We start from the raw sequence: 20465 nt of genomic DNA, 5'->3' as shown, positions 1-20465 counted from the left end.
TGTCCCTTCGCGGGTAGTTACACGCAGAACTGTGTATATAGAGATATTCTTTACTCAGTAGGCTAGGGCCCCTTTTTGGAATAAACGATTAGCTGCGCTTCTTGCCAAAGAGCTGTTCTCTGGGAAACTCACACAGCACTTGTTGCACCCGTTGTACCCTCTGAACTTCATCAGAAACATACAAAGGCATTTTTTTGTTTCTACTGAAATCAGTGTTCATTCCTAGTGGTGATGGTAATATACGAGCATAAGTTTTGCAATTCAGGATTTGGTAAACAGACTTATTTTTATATAGGATTACACACATCCGCATGATTTTGACCACCTGTGCCAGAACACCCCAGTTGCAGTCCTTTTTTCATCTTTTCCCAGGAATGCTACACTTTGGCCACTGGGAAAACCTCCTGTTCAAACTCCCCTCTCCTCATCGAACTGTGCGAAACACCCCGCATAGTAAACAGTTCGTGAAGCAGGGCAGAAGGTCTCAGCCCTTCAGCCCTCAGCCTCCCCCCGCCTGGGCTGCACGACCCCGAGGAAAGGGGCGGACGTGGGGTTAAGAGAGGGGGCCAGCTGACATACAGAGACCCTGCGCGGAACAGGCGTGCGGGCTGTAACCGCTGCAGGCACCGGCCGGCGGCTGGGGGAGCCCTGGGGCGCCGGGAAGGGCCAGGCGGAGCGGCGGAGCGGGTGGCGGCCCGCCCCGTGCTCCCGGCGGGGAGGCGGCGGCGGCGGTGGCGGCGGGCAGCGCCGCCCGGCGGGCGGGGCGCGGGCTATAAATCCGACGCGCGGGCTCAGGCAGCGGCGGTCGGAGCGCGGCGGCGGCAGCGCACGGAGAGCAGCTGTTGCGGCAAGTACCGCGACTATCTATCTATCTATCTATCTATCTATCTATCTATCTATCTATCTATCTATCTATCTATCTATCTACTCACTCACGCAACCACTGTCTTCATTTTCTTTTTCTCTTTTTCCATCTTTCTCTTTTTTCTATAATTTTTTCTTTTCCTTTATTTTTTTTTCCTATTATCTTTCTCGTTTTCTTTTTCTATCTTTCTCGTTTTCCTTTCTATCTTTGTCTATCTCTCTTTTTCTATCTCTCTTTTTTTTTCTTTCTCTTTTTTTTTTTAACCTTTTTTTTCTCTTTTTTTTTCTCTTTTTTTTTTCTTTTTTTTTTTTTCCTTTCTTTTTCTTTTTCTATTCTTTTATTCTTTTTCTTTTTATCTTTCCTTTTCTATCTCTTTTCTTTTTCTTCCAAAGGGGACTTTGCTGGCTGCAGGCTGAGGAGGTGAAGGAGTGAGTGGCTCTTTGCAGAACAGGGGCTGTGCACTGGTGGGTGGGAGTGGCAAATGGGGCAGCTGCTGGATGCTGCTGCCATGGTTGAGGTTCCCGTGACAGCAGCGGGCTGGGCTGGTAAACAGCTGTGAAACGAAGGCACATACTTTATTACGGAAGTTGACTACTGGCGCTTGTTGCTTGTGATTCTGTGCTGTTACAGCTCCACATTGGATTTGGAGCAGATGACAGACTTGATTGGTGTCCAGTTTTTACTAGTCAGTTGTTTCTGTGGGGTTCTTGTCTTAATATGTGATACTAGGTGCAGTTTACTCTGAGCGCTTCCAGGCACTGCTAAGGTTCATAGAACTTCACTGCAGTGCTTGCAGTGGAGGCAAAGCCTATGTATTGGATCTCATGAAATAAGAGATTTCACTTCTGCTAGTGAGGATGTTAGGTTAGTGGTTTCCATTGTATTATGGTTCTCTTATGAAACACTTGCATCACTCCCTATCTTACCCACTGTTTTAAGAAGTCTTCAGTGCCCAATTTTGTACCCAATCCCCAGAACTGGACTCTTTATTACTTTGAGATGGAAGTATTTACCAGCTATGTTATTTGGATTTTTTTTTTTCTCTGAGTTGTCTATTTAAATAAAAACTGTATTTTGAACCTGAAAAATGCAGTAGTAGAGGCATGGAAGAGGTCAAAGACAACCCAAAGCTTTTTGTTCAGATTCTCTAAGTATTACACTGTTTCAATTTCTTCTGAATTTTTTACTTAATATACAACTGTGTCAAAGATACAGCTACTGAAAAAACAGCATTGGGGCAAGCAATAGAAATACCCTGTAAACAAGAGCTATCAAAGGCTTCAGGTAAACATGTAAGGCTGCCTTGCTGCTTTTTGTCTACTCTGTTACTGGCCGTTTACAGCAAAACACCTGTTAAGCTGGTGCAGTCTGAACTTGGCTCTGGGAGCATGCTTTTAAACATCTTGTGTTCTCTTAACTAAAGTCTAACAAAGTTTGATACACTGTTTTTATCACAAGTACTCAAGTAAACAGCAGGTAGCTAATGTTGTACTCTGACTTGAGCACAGCAAGAGCTTAGTGGCAGTGGATAAAATGGTAAAATAGTAGTAGATGCTACAAAAATAGTGTTCCTTAAACATTCGTACAATCTCCCAAGTACTAATACTAAGGTCTGTGGCCTTCAAGAATAATTAATGAATAGATTCAGGAAGAATTGGTATGTGATTTGACAAATAGAGTTTCCTGGATAATACTGGTGCAGTAAAAACAGGCTTTAATATATTAATAAGAAACTACTTAGGATGTATATGTTTTTCATACCTAATATTTTTCAGTATAAACAGAACAGATGCTATGTCATAGGTGGGGAACTAAAGGCCATGAGTTCTGAATCTGAGTTGCTTGCACTGCAGTTACAGACATCTGAACAGGCTGGACTTCAGTTTGGAAACTTCGAAGCAAAATTTCAATAATAAGTGAACTGAGAGGTGCCCTTGAGAATGGACATGCTCTGGAGTAGCTGGCCTCAAACCAAGCTAGTGGAGAGGGGTCTAGAAAGTCTTGAAAGCTGGGATTTTAATTTATTTCCTGTAGTGAAATAATTTCCTGTAGTGAAATAACTTCACCCCAACTGACAGTAGGATAGAGATGTTAAAATGTGAGGTGCCCAAGGAATTTAACAATAGCAGAACAAGTGATGTGGGTGCCCCTGCTGAGGGTGTGCCGCCACATGTGCACACCTGTGTTTGAGAATCAGCATCCTCACCATAGAAAAACAGATTCCTTATGTTCTGTTGTTTCTCCCATGCACAATGCTTTTTTTTTTTTTTTTCTTGCCCAAATAAAAAGGAACACTAAAGCAGATCATTTGGGTAGATCAAATGAATGCTCAGTAAAAATGGCAGGATTCACCAATTTTCTTGACTCTGGTGGAAGATATTTTACTCTTTGAAGGTTCCTTTTTGCACTATGACAATTACATGGGAAGTTCACAGTGTATTTTGTGAAACAGTTTAGCGTGGTAGCCTGGTCTTCAAGAACAGTTATAAGCAGTTGACTAATTTGCTCTAGTTGTTCAGGTGGGCTTATCAAAGAATCTTAGAAGGGTTTGTATTGGAAGCAACCTTAAAGATCATCTAGTTTGACCCCCCCTGCTGTGGGCAGGGACACCTCCTACCAGACCAGGTTGCCCAAAGCCCCACCCAACCTGGCCTTAAACACTGCCAGGGATGGGGCTTCCACAACTTCTCTGGGCAATGTGTGCCAGTGCCTCATCACCTTCACAGTAAATAATTTTCTCCTTATATCTAATCTAAATCAACTTTTTTTAGTTTAAAGCCATTCCCCCTTGTCCTTTTGCTCCACTCACTGACAGAGTCCCTCTCCAGCTTTCCTGTAGGCCCCATTTAGGTACTGGAAGGCTGCTGTAGGGCCTCCCTGGAGCCTTCTCTTCTCCAGGCTGAACAACCACAACACCCTCACAGGTCTTCACAGGTCATCTTCATGGCCCTTCTCTGGACTCGTTCTAATAGGTCCATGTCCTTCTTGTGCTGGGGACACTGGAGCTGAACACAGTACTCCAGTAAGAATCAGTTCAAAATAAGAATCAGAACACTGTTAATCGGTGAATTGATGTGATAAAAATCTTTTGATTCATATATCTAAACCACAGTGATTAATTTATTTGGCTGAAGTGCAACATATATCTTCTCATGACCAGCTTAAGGGATTTTGGCAAACTTCTAACTTCCCACAGAGAATACTGTTCTTTTGCTTAACCTCATTAGAGCCTGTGAACCTGTTGCACTAAATATGGAGCATGTATGTAATGAGATATTTCCTGCTTTTATTGTCTCAAAATAGACAGAGTGAAAGAAATTATACAGATGGGTGAAACTGGCTTGAGGTTCTTCAGGAAAAAAAGACAACTTAGAAAAAATAAAATTCTCAAAAATACTAAAACCTAATTATACTGGATCAGCAATGTTTACATCATATATATAGCTAGAAGCTTACGGTAGCAAAAACACTTTTGCCATCAGTAGAGAGAAAGCCTGTGAAACTGATGGTCTGTATTAGTTCAATCCCATCAGTATGCAGCAATGGTGACTTCTCTTGTTGCACTGATTTGTCCATTTGAAAGGTAAACTGCAGGGACTAGGAGATAATGACAGATGCAGTGACTGATTGATATTAATAGTGATTATATGCTGTTTCTTGAGACCAAATAAAACTTCCAGATGGCAGTTTTTTTTTTTTTTACATCTAATTTAGAAATTTCAAAGAAGCACAGAAGAGCACATTCTCTACTGTCAGTAAAGCTGTTTGACCAAGTAAATGGTATTGTAAGTAGACTGCCCTTTAGCTTCACCTTTTAGGTGTGCATTTGTAAGTTTACCAAATGCATGACGGTGATGTCCCTGTAACCTTCTTGGTGAAGAACTTTCTAGAATTTTGCACAGGGACCTCCAGCAGATCGAGGAAGCAATAGTTAACCCTGCGCTCTTGTCAAAAGCTCTATCTCAGAAGTTCAAAATAAATTGTTTTCTACTACTAGAAAGCCATGGGAAATACTCTGAAACTGTTTAAAAGGCTTAGAAGAAGGAAGTCCTGATTTCAGATTTGGTAATGCGTGTCGCTATGGATTACTAAAATCTGGGTTAGGTCTCTTGGAAATCAATAGCTATGAATAAAATAGCTATTGAACTTGTTGTTTCTCTCAAATAGTGTTTTTTTTTGTTGTTGTTTTTTTTTTTTTTTGTTTGTTTTTTTTTAATCTGTGTCACTTCCAGAGCCCTGGATAACTTCAGTGGGGCCAGTCAGCAGGAGGTAATCCCTACTGCTAATTCCCTTTGGCTGCAGAGTTGGAGCAGCAGTAAGAAACCATTCAGAGCTTCTCCTGGATATGTGAACAAGTTTCATTTAAGTGTTATTATGACATAATTAAACCCAGTTCTGAGCATCCATGAGAATCAGTACCATTATCTGCCATTTAGTTCAGCACAGCAAGTGGTTAGAGAGTAAAGCCTGCAATTATCCAATTTTCAGACTCAAATGTGCAAGCTCTTTTGTTAACAATGAAGATGAGTTTTACTTCTAGCAAAGGGCTGATACAGGATCAGGCCTGTTTTGTTTCCCAACTGGCATGGGAATGTTGTCTTTGGATAATACCCAGCAGTTTGTTGTCAAACGGGACATTCTCCACACAGAGGAGATCCACAGTGTGCTTGTGGATGCACAACTGGTCTGCCCATGCTGATGAAATTTTCCACAGCTGTATCTGTTTGTACAAAGCAGGATGTATGTCAATTTTACTGCTCTAATTTTGTGTGGCTGATCATGTTTCCTGTGTTTCTTTCGGGTTTTGTGCTACTTCCTTTCAGTTAATTGTCACAATTTTAATATATCTTTTTCATCTGCCAGTCATTTTCTTTCTCTTTATAGCTGGAAGTCGGTCCACACAGATCTTCCTTTTCAAGCCCTGTTTTTAAAATTGGATATTCTCTACTTTTCCAAGCTTTTAACTGGCTACTTCCTGTCTGAACTAAGTATAGCTTCAAAAGTATAGCTCTTGTAGCTTCTTTTCTACCATGGATATGTCAGGCCAGTCTGCTAGTATTGTATGGATGATGTAAAAGTTAATGGAAAGAGCAAACCTTAGAACCTAGAGCAGCATGAAAACCTAATTGACTAAAGTGTTTTTTTCCATGTGCTTTTTTTTTTTTTTTTTTTGGGGGGGGGGCGGCCATGGTGGTGGTGTTATTTATTTATTTCCTTGCCATTTGTCTTGGTTTCAGCTGAGAAAGAATTAATTTTCCTCCTAGTAGCTGGTATGATGCTGTGTTATGGATTTAGGATGAGAATAATGCTGATATCACACTGATGTTTTAGTTGTTGCAGAGCAGTGCTCACACAGAACCAAGGACTTTTCAGCTCCTCATGCTGCCCTGCAAGTGCTGGGGGTGCACCTGAATCTGAGAGGAGACACAGCCAGGACAGCTGGCCCAGACTGGCCATATGATGTCATGCTGAACAACTAATATGGGTTGGCTGGCTAGAGTGGGGGGCGACTGCTGCTCAGAGGTGGGCTGGGCATTGGTCAGAGGGTGGTGTACAATTGCGTTATGCATCACTTGGTTTGTACATTCTATTATTACAATTATTATTATTTCTCTAACCCCTCCCCCCCTCCAAAAAAAAAATAAATAAATGATAGGGTTCTTAATCTGCACCTGAATAAGATTCTGTAGATGGAGAACTGAACATAGCACTCCAGATGGGGTCTCATGAGAGTGGGTCAATCCCTTCCCTTGACCTGCTGGCCATGCTGCTTTTTTTTTTTTTTTTTTTTCTTCCCTAGGATACAGGTGGCTTTCTGGGCTGCAAGAAAATATTGCCAGTTCATGTTGACCTTCTTCATCAACCAACACCCCAGATCCTTCTCAGGGCTGCTCTTAGTCCATACTCTGCCCAGCCTGTATTTATGCTTGAGATTGCCCTGACCCAGATGCAGGACCTTGCATTTAGCCTTGTTGTACTTCATGAAGTTCACACATGTCCACCTCCCAAGCCTGTCCAGGTCCCTCTGGATGTCATTCCTTCCCTCCAATGTGTCAACTGCACCATACAGCTTGGTGTCATCAGCAAACTCACTGAGGGTGCACTCAATTTCACTGTACATGTCACTGACAAATATATGAAGTAGTGCTGGTCCCAATACTGACCCCTGAGGAACACCACTCATTACTGATCTCCACCTGGACATTGAGCCATTGACCACAACCCTTTGAGTGCAACCATCCAGCCAATTCCTTACCAAATGATTCATCCATTAAATCCATGTCCCTCCAATTTAGAGACAAGGATATCATGGGTGACAGCATCAAATGCTTTGCACAAGTCCAGGTAGATGTCAGTTGCTTTTCCCCTATCCACCAATGTTGTAAACCTGTTGTAGGTCACCGGATTTCTCAGGCAGGATCTGCCCTTAGTGAAGCCATGTTAGCTGTCACCAATAACCTCCTTTTTTTCCATGTCATGTATATACAAGTGTATGGAATGATAGGCAATGGAAAAGTAGTTAGGAAAGTAGAATAAAACTTTAAAAGTAAACCTTATTTGTTAACAGAGTAAGCAGACATCCATACAGGAAGCATACTATTAGAGGAAGGAAGGATTGCTCTTGCTGTGGCTTTTTGGTTTGCTGCCTTCAGGAAGCTCCAGTGCACCTTGTCAAACTAATAATATGTCATTTTTAATATTGCTAGAGTTCTAGACTGCTCTAAATATATTTTGTATGTAACATATCCCTGTTAAATTTTAGGTTGCATTTGTATCTTTGTACAAAGTTGCACCATATTGGGGTATTCAGTAAAATAAAGGCAGTGATGAGCTTTATGATGACCCTTTATATTTTAGCATATTACAAATATATTTTTCCTGTATTATTTCATTTAAGAACATCACATATTTTTCTTCCATTCAGAACACCCTGTATTTTTTAAAGTTGTGTGTAAAATGCCAGATAGCAACATGTGCCTTGATGACTCCAGCCCCTCTTACAAACATCTGAAAAGTGGTAACTTGAACTTTACTTCCTGATATAACAGATGCTGATGATGGAGCATAGATGGGTGAGATTTTCCAAAAATTCATCTGAGGAAGAAGAATTGCTTTTTGTCCATCCTGAAGGAATGTGAAAGTCTTTATTTTGATAAGCTAGGAGTATTTTGGCACTGGATAGCACTAATTTAGACACTTATTTCACCAGTCTCATATGTGGTGATACAGGGAGGAATGTGCTCAGCCTTTAGGAAGATTATATTGTATCTCTAGATGTTGAGGCTTGCAGGTAATATGACTGTTACCCAGATCTAGCCTTGAGTAGTTCAGTATGTGCAAATGCTTAAATTTGAGTAACTATAATGGGAACTTCCTGGGAAGAATTAAAGATGTGTCCTTAATGCAATGGCCATTTGCGCAAAATCTGAGTCCTGATGAAGTTCAGGAATGCTAAAGGTCTTCCCAGAAAAGTGGACTGAAAGTTCAGAGGAAGAAAATGATATCCATCCATAATTCTTTTCTCCTGAAAATCAAACAAACACCATCAAGACACTTGTCATGGAAAACTTCAGCCCAGACATTTTGGCAAGAATTATAAAGAGAACTTGTAACATCAATAATCAAGTAATTTTAATAGGAGCAGAACAAGTAGTCTATGAACTCAGAAGCCGTAACCCATATAGGATGACCTAATGAATACATGAAAATAATGATATACCATCAGCCTTAGTTTTGATGTTTTGCAACATGATTGCTCATCTTTGCAACACCAACATGAAAATACAAAACAAATATAAAGAAACCACTGTGTACTTGCAAGGATGCAGACTAGAGCCTGATAACATTCTTCATCTCTGAGTGTACTACAAGCCTGTCCCTTCTGGAATAATCTCAGTATGTTTTTGCCTCTAACTTCCACAGAACCACCCACTTTTTGAAGTAGTTGCAGCTGGGCAGAAGCTATGAACTATTAAAGCATGGCAGATTGAAAATAAGAGGGGGTGGGGAGCATGGCCTGACACTGGTGAGCTGCAGGAACAATAGCTTGTTTCTTGTCTGTTTAGAGTGCAATCTTTGTGGCAGAAGTTGTCTCTTGCATGTTATGAAACGCTTAATGTGTCTTTGCAGTATTCCTTATTTAAACTGCCCCTAAAATCCAGCCTAATGCCCAGGTGCGGGGGAGTGTCAGGGTTTGAACCAATATATTGCCTTTAATGTTTGCTTAAGACCTTTACATTTGCAGTCATTTAAGGAGGAGTAGAAAGGATGTGAGGGATGTTGAGAGGATAGTAGGAGGGTTCTGGGGCAGTGAGAGGAGACATGCTGTTTTGGTGGTATAAGAAAAAGTCTAGGAAGACATCTGATTGCTCTTTGCTCTTTCCATCCTGTGGTTCCACCACCCACAGCCTGGAGTTGTTTTTAAAGAAAAAAAAAATATATAAAATTGTGCAAAGGCACAATTTTGGCATGAGAACAGATGGGCATAATGAATTTTGAAGTAACCTTAGGCTGCTATTTAGACGTTGAATTTCTTCTCACAAAAGCCCTGGGTTCTCCTACCAATACATTGGTTCATCACAGTCTGCAAGGACTTTTTGCAACCGTGTCAGCACTAAACAGTGGTTGCTTGAGGAGGTGGGTTGGGATGACAGTGCTATTCATAGCTAAAAAGTCCTGGGCAGGCAATTGTATTTTTAATCTCTTTGAAAAAAACTTCATAGTATTGGAGATTTCACTTTCCACAAGTTTCCATCAGTTTCAGCAGATGCCAGATGCTAAAGAACTATGAATTTCAAAGACTTTCAAGGTCTGTAGTTTGCCCCTCCTGGAGTTGAGCTGTAATACTCTAGGTAATATCAGGGACTGCTACAATTGAGAGAGGGGAAAAAAATAAATAAAACATTGCAAACTCTCCATTATCATGCCAACTAGGACTATAACAGTTGCCTGTTATATTGTGGAGAAGGTAGGGATTTACAGCATAGGGGAGAGGGGTATGGAAGGCATGTCTTTTTGCTAGCACTGTGACCCTTCCCAGTGTCAGTTTTTACTCCCATGAAGCATGGGTGGACCTCAAGCTTTCCAAGGAACATTTTTCATTGCATCCCCCAGCAAGAGTATTGTGCAAACAGCACAGTTGCAACAGTTTTCTTCAGTTTTGCTCAACATCTGTGGAATAGAGAAAGGGGTTGCTTCCAGTTAACTTTGTTTTGATGCTCTTATCAGTGCTCAGCTGCTGGAGCATATCGTGCATGTGAAGAGTAACCAGTCCCTGGTATGAGGAATTGTAAGTTCAAAGGCTCTGTCTGATCCCAGAGTGGTTGTAGCAGAACAGCTCTGTGCCTATACAGGTGCCTGTGCCAGCCACCACACAAGTGAAAAAAAAAAAACAGAACAAAAGGATTAAAGACAAGCCTGGAGTTTTCTAACCACAGGGGTATGATAAAGCCACAGGCAAGTGTAGCTGCAGGGAGCGCTGTGGTCCTGCGCCCAGGCAGTGCTCACAGAAGTCCATCAAAAATCAGTTTTTGGATCCATCATCAGTTTTCTCCTTGTGGCTTAACTTGGCTGTTACTTGGCACAGGACTCAAGCTCTTGGCTAAAATGTCTCAGTTTCCTAATCAGATTGATTAGCACACACCATAAATCTGAATTTTAAAATGTCTAAAACTTTAAGCCCTACTTATTTTTGCCTTTGAAAACTGTTGTTATGCTTCATTATGCTATTAAGAACCTTTTTTTCTTTTTTCCAGACATCAGCCTGAGCTTTTATTTTTCACTGAAGTGTGATTGTGGAGTAACTCACTAAGGGGTTTAAAAAGAAATAAAACCAAATAGAAACAACAAAAATAATTAAATTGGGGGTCAGCAGCGTGCTGTGCTTTAAGAAGGCTGGGTAACAGTGATGCGCGGGATGTATTTTAACCAGAGTGTACCCTGCCACCCTGAGGCAGCGTAATTGTTTCACTTTCCTGATATTAGTACATTTAAAAATATGCTTTAGGTCATCACCCTTTTTGATTTGAAACTTTAAGTGATGTAAGCGTCACACTCCTTCCTTCTTATCAGGTTATTAACTTCTAGTTGCAAATCGAGATGATCATGTACTAACTACATGCTAAGGAGAAGCAGTGAGTCCTAAGTAGCCGAGCAACTTCAACTTTTGACACTTGCTGTTCAAACTGCTTAGTCGGATGCTATGTAACCATTAAAAGTGTGTTGTTGTTGTTGTTTGTTGTTGTTTTTTTTTTTTTTTTTTTTTTTTCAAAGGGAAGATCTCTCTGGAAGAGTCATTTCTATTAAAACCTCTTTCATGATTTATTGTGTGAAACTATGTCAGAGAAAATCAGTAGTCAGACAGTACACAAAGGACCTTGTGACACCAGAGCCTGTAACAAAGAATAGCTTAAACAGGGCATAGTGTGGGCAGATGCTTATGCATGAATAGTTTTGGATGCTTGCAAGATGATTAATTTTCAAACAAATGATAAACAGGAAGATTAGATTTGTCAAGTTTATTATGAAATATCTGAAATGTAAACCACGCGTAATGAGAGCATGCATTGTGGAGCATAACCATACACTTGCTATTAAGTGAAGTCCACTTGTGCCTGTGTAGTGGAGATATTTTTTTTTTCAAGTTCCTCTCCAATTTACAGTCAGACTAGTTTACAGCACTTAGTGTTAATCACTGGAAAAAGTCTAATTTAGCATGTGTAAGGTTGCAAATGCTTTTTGAATGTCACAATAATTTTCTTTGCTTAGCTGTCAGAGGCCTGAGTTGCTTGGCTATTTTTCTGACCTGGACTCAATGGGTATCATTGCTAGTTACCTTTTTCAGAGCTCTGGAGATATTAGTTTTCTACCTTCTATCCCCAGTCCAGCTTGTTTAGTAAGGCTTTGAGCTGCTGCAGAATAACGGAGCCCCAAATTCCTACCTGCTTTAGTGCTTGAGGACTTTTTAGTGCCTCTCAGGACACTTGAGCTTTTAGATGTTGAAGCATTGAGTGATGTTGCCAACCTGGAAATGCCTCCAGCATGTGGCCCTGGGTCCAAGTCTTACATTATCCCTCTCTATCAAAAGAGAGCAACGCCTGTGCTTGGGAGCCATCACCTTCACTGCCCATGGCCTTCTCCATCCTCTCTTTGACTTTAAAAGGTCATGAGTATTTAATCCTATGTGTAAAGTGATGTCCCTCCTGCTTGCTCAGCCTGTGGTTGAAATGGTGTCAGACTGCTGTGGTGAGGTTAGCTTTTTGTACATCAGTATTATGTCTCAAAAGGAGAATGTCTACTGCCAATGTTTAAACACGCTGCTTTGAGGAAATTGCCTTCTTTATGAAGCATTCAGGCAGGAGCCTTTTCCTGTTCTTTGTTTTCCACAATACCATGGAAATAAAAATAAAAAAAAAAAAAAAGGTTGGATATCAGTACAGAGGTAAATCCTGTAGTGCTTGTAGTGATACCCCCAGTCTTTCAGGGATGTGAGACCATCCTGCTGGTTGATGCACCTTGTAGCATTAACATGAACATCCCTGTGTTTGTCTTTAGCAGAGGAATGTTTGAAGTGAGGGATTTTTGAACTTGTTTGGTTTCTGTGCTTGGAATGAAATAAATCATGTATATTAGGATTATCTATGATTGCACCATTGATGGTGTCTGAGGATGGATGATCTGACATGTGGCTTCTTAGCTCCTTTGTTGGCATCCCTGTTGTGAAAAGCCAGACTGCTCATCAATCCTGTATCCCCTGCTGCCAAAACAAGGCTCCACCAATAGTATGGAGAGACAGGGGATATATTCTCAATTGTTAAGAGCAAAATAACCAGGTTCAGTAAAATCATTTCTGAGCTACTAGCCTTAGTTAGGACACTTACTCTGGCATTTTTGGAGCAGTGAGTTTGAGCTGGAATGGGTACGCAAAAGTCTATTTGAATGAAATTAGTGAACACAGTATTGCACATATGACTTCACCTTTCCCTATGCACCCCTTGCTTCCATAGGCTTGTTTGCTGCTGTTCCTGCTAACTGGCAAAGTCAGATATGCAATCAGTTTTAAAGCAGTTTGCCAGTTGCAAAGGTGTCTCAAACCTTTATTTTTTCTTAGTCAGAAGAATTATTGTTTTAAAACTTAATCCTCTGAGCTGCATCTGTAATGGATTCAGCTGATAGCTGAGTACAAGGTGGTGGAAGTCCACTGGGTGGAGGTGGCTCATCCAGAAGGGGAGAACTCGGGACCTCTTTGCAGGCTGAGTTGGCCAAGTGGAGTGAAAAAACTTGTTTTTCTCCAAGTTGGCAACTTCACACTAATGCTTGCAGATATAAATGAACTTTGTATTTTGAATACTTCTGTGAAGCAAGTGCTTTTGACATGCGTATAAAGGAATGCTTGTATGGTTATCTATTTAGGAAAGTTATGCAGTTACAATAGCTTCAAGCTACCCTGTTACACAAGGGGGGAGCACAAAGCATCTGTTTAGAGATTATAAAATTTGTGCTGAACATGGGTGGTATAAAAACCACTTCTCCAGCATCTTTCTCTTTAGAAAACAAGAAGGTTTTTGCAATGGCGTCAGATAGCAGAGCTTTGTTTGCTAGCTCTCATGAACAAATAACGTGCTGTTGTGCTGGCTTATCACAAAGTTGTTCCTTGATAGGAATGTTTCAGGTATTCCTGATGCAGAGAGAGAAAACCCAGCGCTTGTAAATGCCTGACCTGAAAACATAATGTGGCTTGAAGATCTGGTATCATTCCAAAAGTGAGAACGTGGTGCACGTTGGGCTTTTGTTCAGCAGGCTTGATGGCAGTAGTGTAATCTGCTGGTCAGCACTTCCTAGTGCTGGTTCTTTCGGAAACATAGAGCAACAACTTTGAACTATTATGAAAACAGGATTGTTTTTTAAAGCTATAAAAGGCACCCATGTTCTTTTTGGCACAGTTTTTTGGTCATTTGTAGTCAATGCTGTGACTCCCTGAAAATCTGAAGCTGTCCTGGGTAAACAACTTTCTTCCACAAACACTAGCTGTGGCTTTGTTCCTTGAGCCACTTCTTACTGGAAAACTGCAGGGAGCCTGGCTTCTTACTTTCCTCCTGCATAGGGAAAACATGAAAAATCTCTTGTACTTCTAGCCTGTATTGAAGACTGAAGTGGAATCTTAAGGTGCTATTTCTATATTCACATAGTTAGCTGATTTAAAAAAAAAAAAAAAAAAAAAAAAAAAGCAGCTAGTTGCACGTAAATATTTTTTACTTGAAAATATTGCAACAACATTCGTTTTCCTTTTCTGCCATACATAATTGCTGACTGTTTAGAATACTACACTGCGTAGATAGCTCTAACTTTAAAAATATGTAACACTGTTTCTAAAGTGTCACTTTCAGTTGCTTGAAACTTTGGAAAACTTGGTTTTGCTTGTTCTTTACGATTAAAAACTTTAACGAGCAAAACTTAATAGAAAACCTGTAGAAAAAGGGTGAACCAGAGCGAGTGCTGGGGAATTAACTCTGTCTTGAATTTCCTGACTGTTTAAGTAGCTCTGGCACCTTGTTGTAAATTTGGATTACAAATTACTGGGGAAGGGGACAGTTTTGCTTCTGTCCCCAGGCCTCAGTTGGTGGAGTTAAATACCCATGAAGTATTTCTCTAAGCTTAAAATCCCCATCATAATTCTTTGCCAAAAAATTCCTTCAGTTGTACAGCTTCCAAGAAGATTTCCTAAAATCTGAAGCTGTTTGTGCATTCAGGGACACCAGTGTTTGTTCAGCATTCTCTCTCTTAATCAATGTCTGCTGCTGCATAGCTTCCTGCAGCATCCCAACATCCTGCAAACTTTCTCACTATAGCCCTGGAAAAAGTGCATGGAGTAAACCCTTGGGGCTGAGTGAAATGATACTGCCAGCTCTTGAATCATAAAATCATACAATGATAGAATGATTTGGGTTGGAATGGGCCTTAAAGATTTAGTCCAAGCCCCATGCCATTGACAGGGATGACACCCATTAGATCAGGTTGCCCCGGGCCCTGTCCAAGCTTACCTACTACACCTCTAGAGGTGGGGCATCCCCAGCCTCTCTGGGCAGCCTGTTCCAGTGCCTCACCACCCTGATAGTAAAGAATGCTCATAGTAGACTGTTCCTGTGGGCTTCACGGCCCTTCCTGAGCACTAGGTTGTTTATGCAAACAGGGTTGATTAACTTAAGTCAGTTTTAAATCAGGAGGTGGCAAATCATGGTTTAAAGAATCATTTTTATTATTCTATATCCCTCTTGATAAAAATTGTTAATAATTGAAATGTTTTTAGTTTCAATTATCAGTAATTTCTAAACATATTAAAGACTTTTGCTTTGGCTTATGAGTACCCATTCATATACTTCGGTTGAGATGATTCTAAACTTTTTAAAAGAAATAATTACACAATAAAACACATGAATACTTAATAAACTTTCAATTATGTCCAAAGATGCACAAAAACAATATAGCATTAATTTCTCCAGCGGGCAAGAGGATATGTAACAAACATTCTTTGACTTCTGTATTTGTCATCTTGCTTTTAAAACTCTCTCAGTATCTCTTCTGAGAACTGCTTGTGGTCATTCATCTGAGCTTCACAGAACAGCCCTCTGCCCTTTATCTCTGTGAATGAAAACATGCCATTCTTCTTGAACTCCCTCTTTGGACTGATACATTCATTGGACTGAAGTACAGCTTGGTCAAAATGCAGAAAGTGTGCTACATCTGCAGAAGAGTTTGCTGCTCCATTTGTCTCGGCAGTCATCTGCTCTGGGGCTATAGCGGTTGTTTCCACCCTTTGGCAGAAAATTGCCTAAGCATTTAAATATAAGCCTTGTTAAAACACGAATTTAGTTCAAACAGTTACATTTTAAGATTAAGCAGGTGTCTGGCCAAAAGCATGGAAGTGTGGGCCAGAACCTGAGGTCTGTCTGCACACTCGGGGTGGTGCAAGTGTGCTGGGAATGTGGTTGCAGTTTAGTCAAAAGATTTCTATTGGCAAAATATATTCAACATCTCAAATCTGACTACACAAATAAAACTATAAAAAAAGAATTTCCTCGTCTTCACAGTCCTTCAGGTTCTGCCACATCCATGTGCCCTGTTAAGCTTTCCACAGACAAGGCCTGGGTAGTGTGTTGCTGTTACTTTCCTAGGGCAGGATACAGCAGTCTTGTTCCCTTCTTTGATGAGCGTGAAAATAGTGTTATTGCATACATCTCAGTGTGTAATTAAAGGAATATTGGTTTTACTCAGTACTTGCTACTACTTGGTTTGTTCAGATCAAGTAGTGTGTTTCTGTCCCAAAGAACGGAGCACACTGGTACAAGAGCAAAATTCTTCTAATGAACATTCAATTCAGTTTGCTTAAAGTAGAGATCTTGGAGATGGAGTCTGCATCTAAGAAAAGAGTTGCAGAGATGAGCATTTAAGCTCAAGAGAAGGCGTTTGAGCAGATTTGGTTATGCCTCATTTCACTTGTGAAACAATAGTTGTTGTGTGATTGTATGCTAAGAGTGGTGCTGGTCCTTGCCCTATTTTATTCAGCATCTTCAGTTCTGAAGCTGCCAAAGCTTTGTTTTGATCTTGCAGCCTTAACATTTTTTTAATCTCTTGTTGTGCAGGAGCGTGTATATAAATAAACCAGGGAGGCATTTTATAACAGATTCATAACCTTCTTGCAAAGGTCTTTCAAACTATAACCTGAGATATCAAGTAGTAGTGGAGGTTGATGGAAATTTGTTTCTATATTTAATCTTTGGTGCAAGCTGAAAACAAATCTTTTTTTTCATCTTCACAGATACCAGCTACTGACCATGTCAACAGAGTTCCAGGATGCCCACCTCGCAGAGGTGAAACCTCTGGTGGAGAAGGAAGAGGTAATTAGTTTAAAGCTCTTTAGAGCTTGTCTGTCTTATTTCAGGGTTACTGTTGGAACTGCACATGTATTCTTAGTTCTAACAAACTTTTTTTTTTTCCTATGGAAAAATAGACAAGAGAAACTGAAAATGCAACGAGAGGGGTGTTTTAATAATAAAGCAAAATTAAGTTGTGTTTATTGCTTTCTCAGTTTTTGGTTTTGTGTTTCTCTAATCAGATTGTGATTTTTTTTTCCTTTTTTTTTTTTTTCTGAATAATGACAGCTCTGAGTGTCTTTAACTATTTTGAACAATTCCAGATGGCCAAACTCATCTATACCTGTAGACACCTCAATGTAGAGATACACGCTTTGCTCTATCTGCTGACTTTCAAAGAGGTGCAGATATGCAGAGAGTGCCTTTACATTTCCTCTGGGTACCTCTGCCCCACCTAGTCTGCTCAGGTTGTCCTGAGCTATGAATTGCTACAGACACACTCTTACCAGGTCTGCAGCCAGCTGGGGGTGCACAAGCTACAGCCATGCCTCTGGGACTGCAGCACAGAAATATCTGCACGGTGTCTTTTTTTTTTTTTTTTTTTTTTTTTTTTGTCTTTATTCCATTGTTAACTTTCCATTTGTTTTCATATTTTTCTCCAAATCTCTGCCCACAGTGTCTGGGGTCACTGGCTGTCTGACTCTGTTCAATGGTAGTCATACCCTGTGTGTGTTCATTGCATATTAATTCAGTGCAATATTTGACGGAAACTCTCAGCTTTTTTCTTGAATCAAAGCTAAGATATTTCTTTTGTTCCCAATGCCTGTAATTCCTGACAATGGTGTATATAAATGTGGTGAGGGTTTTTTCTGGATTTCTACACTTGGATTGCTCATTGCTTTATCTTCTACTTTAAGTTTTTATTTCCTAACTCTTTTTAGGTAAACACTTCAGAAAATGATTTCTATTTATGAATGTAATGAAATGAAAAGAGAAACTTTAAACACAGTTTCTTTGCCAAGAACATTGCATGAAAGCAGAGTTTGTCTGGATACCAGTGAAAGTACCACTCAAACTTCAGAAACTAAGACCCCTTTTTAGTGCCAATGTTGTTCTGTAACCACAAAACAAAGGAGAAGTCCTAATATTAATGAAATGTCTTTGCTTTAAAGTTCAGAAATGTCTTAAAACACTGAAGAACTTACTGGGTTTCTGTTGCATGTAGATGAAAACTTGGTATCTTGACAAGGAACCCTGTATGCTTTTATTCACAGATGCCTTAATTTTTGTCTACATGGGGAAACTAGCAGAGTTACTCTGGTTTGATCACCTGTGCAGCCATTCTTATCACAGAGTGAAGGAAGTTTGTTAATATATTTTGAGAAAGTGGAAAAAAAATGATTGCCCTGAAGGACACTCAGCATGGGCTGGGGTTAGTCGTGGAGCTGGTGTTGAGTGCATGATACTCTCTGAAGTTACATCCTGGCTTATTGTGTACTAGGTTTCTGAACAGTGATGGATTCTTATTTCATACACTGTCTAGATGGATGCCATTAAGTCAGCACATTGTTCAAGATTAAAAACAGTGTAAAGAGTAAACTTCAAGTCTTGTGTTCAGGCTGTGCAAAATGACTTCCACAAGCTCAGTCAGCACCTCAGATACCTGTTTGCATATACATTATACTACTTAATTACCTAACTATCATGGCTCTAGAGATGTGTCATAATTGTGGGTTGTATTGCAATGCTTTGAAGTCCATCCTCTGAGATGGTATGGACAGCAGTTGCATTGCTTTTGACACCTTTTGTCCTTAATTTATGTAGGACTCTGGGACTGCATGATCTCCTTGCCAGGTTTCTAGATTTTTCTTTTTATCTTTGTACTTCTTTCTCAGGCTTTGGCTTCCCTGCCATAGTCTGCAGTGTGAGAAGTGCTCTTCCTACTTTGTTCATACCCCCAGTGAAGCTAACTGACTTCTTACTTGTCTTTTACTAGGTGGAGGTGACTTTAAGGCATTTCTTCCTTGAGGCCTGAAGGCATTTCTTCCCTCAAGGAATGAGATGAGAGATGGGGAGGATGTTGCATTACTCCTTTTCTGGTGGAGATGCAGGGCAAGCATAGGAGCTTCTCAGTAACAGCAATAGCCAGTCACAGGTTGGAATGGACTTCTTCTTGTCCAGCCAGCCTCCCGAGCATAAGAACTTTTAATTTTGGCTGGGTAAAACCCTTCCAACCTTCCACATCACACAACCAAATCCCAGAAACAAGTGCATCTTGCAAGAGCACAGGGCATGTTCAAAGACTTTCCATTCTAGACAGGACTTAAGTGAGCTGTTGGCAGTCCTGTGGCTACCACAAGAAATGGAGAAACATTCAATTTTTATAGCTATCACTTGTCCAGTGACTCCAGTAATAACTTCACCTGTGCCAGCTTTTGTACTTTATTTTACTTTTCTATAGACTATTATTTTACTGCTTCCATAATCTGTGGTGATGAGTGGGTAAAGCTCTTGGGTGAAGTTTGATATTTAGCACTAAAACTATTAATTCAGTGAAGGGTATGTGATAGCGCTCTCTGCTGCAGAACCAGTGGGTTAGAACATGTGTCAGAGTGTATATGCAAGTGCAGATTTTTGTAACTGCAAAAGTTAAATGAATTAATGTTTTAAAATCTCTTCACAGGCTATCACTCGCCTCCTACCAGACTTCGATGTTCAGGCAAGTAAAGCTATTCTTTTTTGTTGTTGTATAAAGGGAAACTGAATTGACATTTGAGAAAACGGCAAAATGTGATCAGAAATAAGTGACTGCTCATCAAAAGTACTGTAGTTGTGAGACAGGGTCTGAATGGGGCTCTTATGCAATGATATGAAGGGGACTGCAGGAGGTCTTTTCAAACTAAAGCTGGGAAAGCCTCATCCAAAAGAGGTGAATGAGTTGCAAGCAGCTCTGTTCTTGCTAACAGAAAGATTCTTTAGCAATGGCAGTGAAAGCAAAATATACTCCTCCCACATGAGCACACAATTTCCCCAGTTAATTTGCTTTCATTAGTGGTGTGCTTGCATTTCCTCTGAGGAAATGTCTCTCTGTGTATCCCATTATGTCATTAAAAGTTTCCAAAAGATTCCTGAAACATGGGGACTGGAGGAAGGCACTAAGGAATCAATTTTGTTTGTACCAAGAGTGACAGCAGTTTCTGTATATTTATTTACAGCCAGCACATAAACATGCGTAAAGTGCACTACCAGGTCAAATGGTAGTAGCTAATGTAGCTAATGGTAATAGCTTTCCATTTTCCTCAGATGTCTTGTTTTTGAGAGGTGACTTTATAATTCTTGTAGTTCCCTCTTTGTATTATTTTATCTCTATTTGGGATTACAACTGAGTTTTTGTTTTTGATGGTTCTTAAACTGCAAATAAGGAAATGGATTAGTGTTGGAGGGAGACTGGTTTGAACTGAGAGAGACAGCAGTGAACATGTACCTGCCTTGACAAGAAGAGTGAGCATTGAATTCCCACCACTGGGGACGAGTATGAGTTGAGCAATGAGGCTTGCTGGTTGTCTATCAAAGGGGTGTAAGGAGAGCTATTGAGTTTTTCTAGTCTCTTGTATGTGCAAGTGGAGGTCCTTTAAAAATAACCCTGTTGAACATTGTGACATGTTGCACTTTATTAGTACTTCTCTATTTGTTATTCAGTGCTGTCCAAATTGTTTAAAAATCTAGTAGAA

The 20465-nt window shown here is 40.3% G+C and overlaps 1 protein-coding gene across 1 annotated transcript in view; it reads left to right on the top strand.

Annotated features, from left to right (window-relative positions):
* The first annotated feature begins 813 nt into the window (after nucleotides 1-813).
* NDRG1 (N-myc downstream regulated 1) overlaps nucleotides 814-20465 on the top strand; it is a 42698-nt gene continuing 23046 nt past the window's right edge. The window contains exons 1-3 of the mRNA XM_084281495.1: nucleotides 814-847; nucleotides 16680-16758; nucleotides 19418-19453. Of these exons, the coding sequence (XP_084137621.1) occupies nucleotides 16696-16758; nucleotides 19418-19453 (99 nt within the window). The 5' untranslated portion in view covers nucleotides 814-847; nucleotides 16680-16695. The remainder of the gene's footprint in view (nucleotides 848-16679; nucleotides 16759-19417; nucleotides 19454-20465) is intronic.

This window comes from Netta rufina (genome assembly GCF_964035555.1).
Source record: "Netta rufina genome assembly, chromosome: 2".
Taxonomy (NCBI): Eukaryota; Metazoa; Chordata; class Aves; order Anseriformes; family Anatidae; genus Netta; species Netta rufina.
This window is presented reverse-complemented; position numbering and strand designations above follow the sequence as displayed.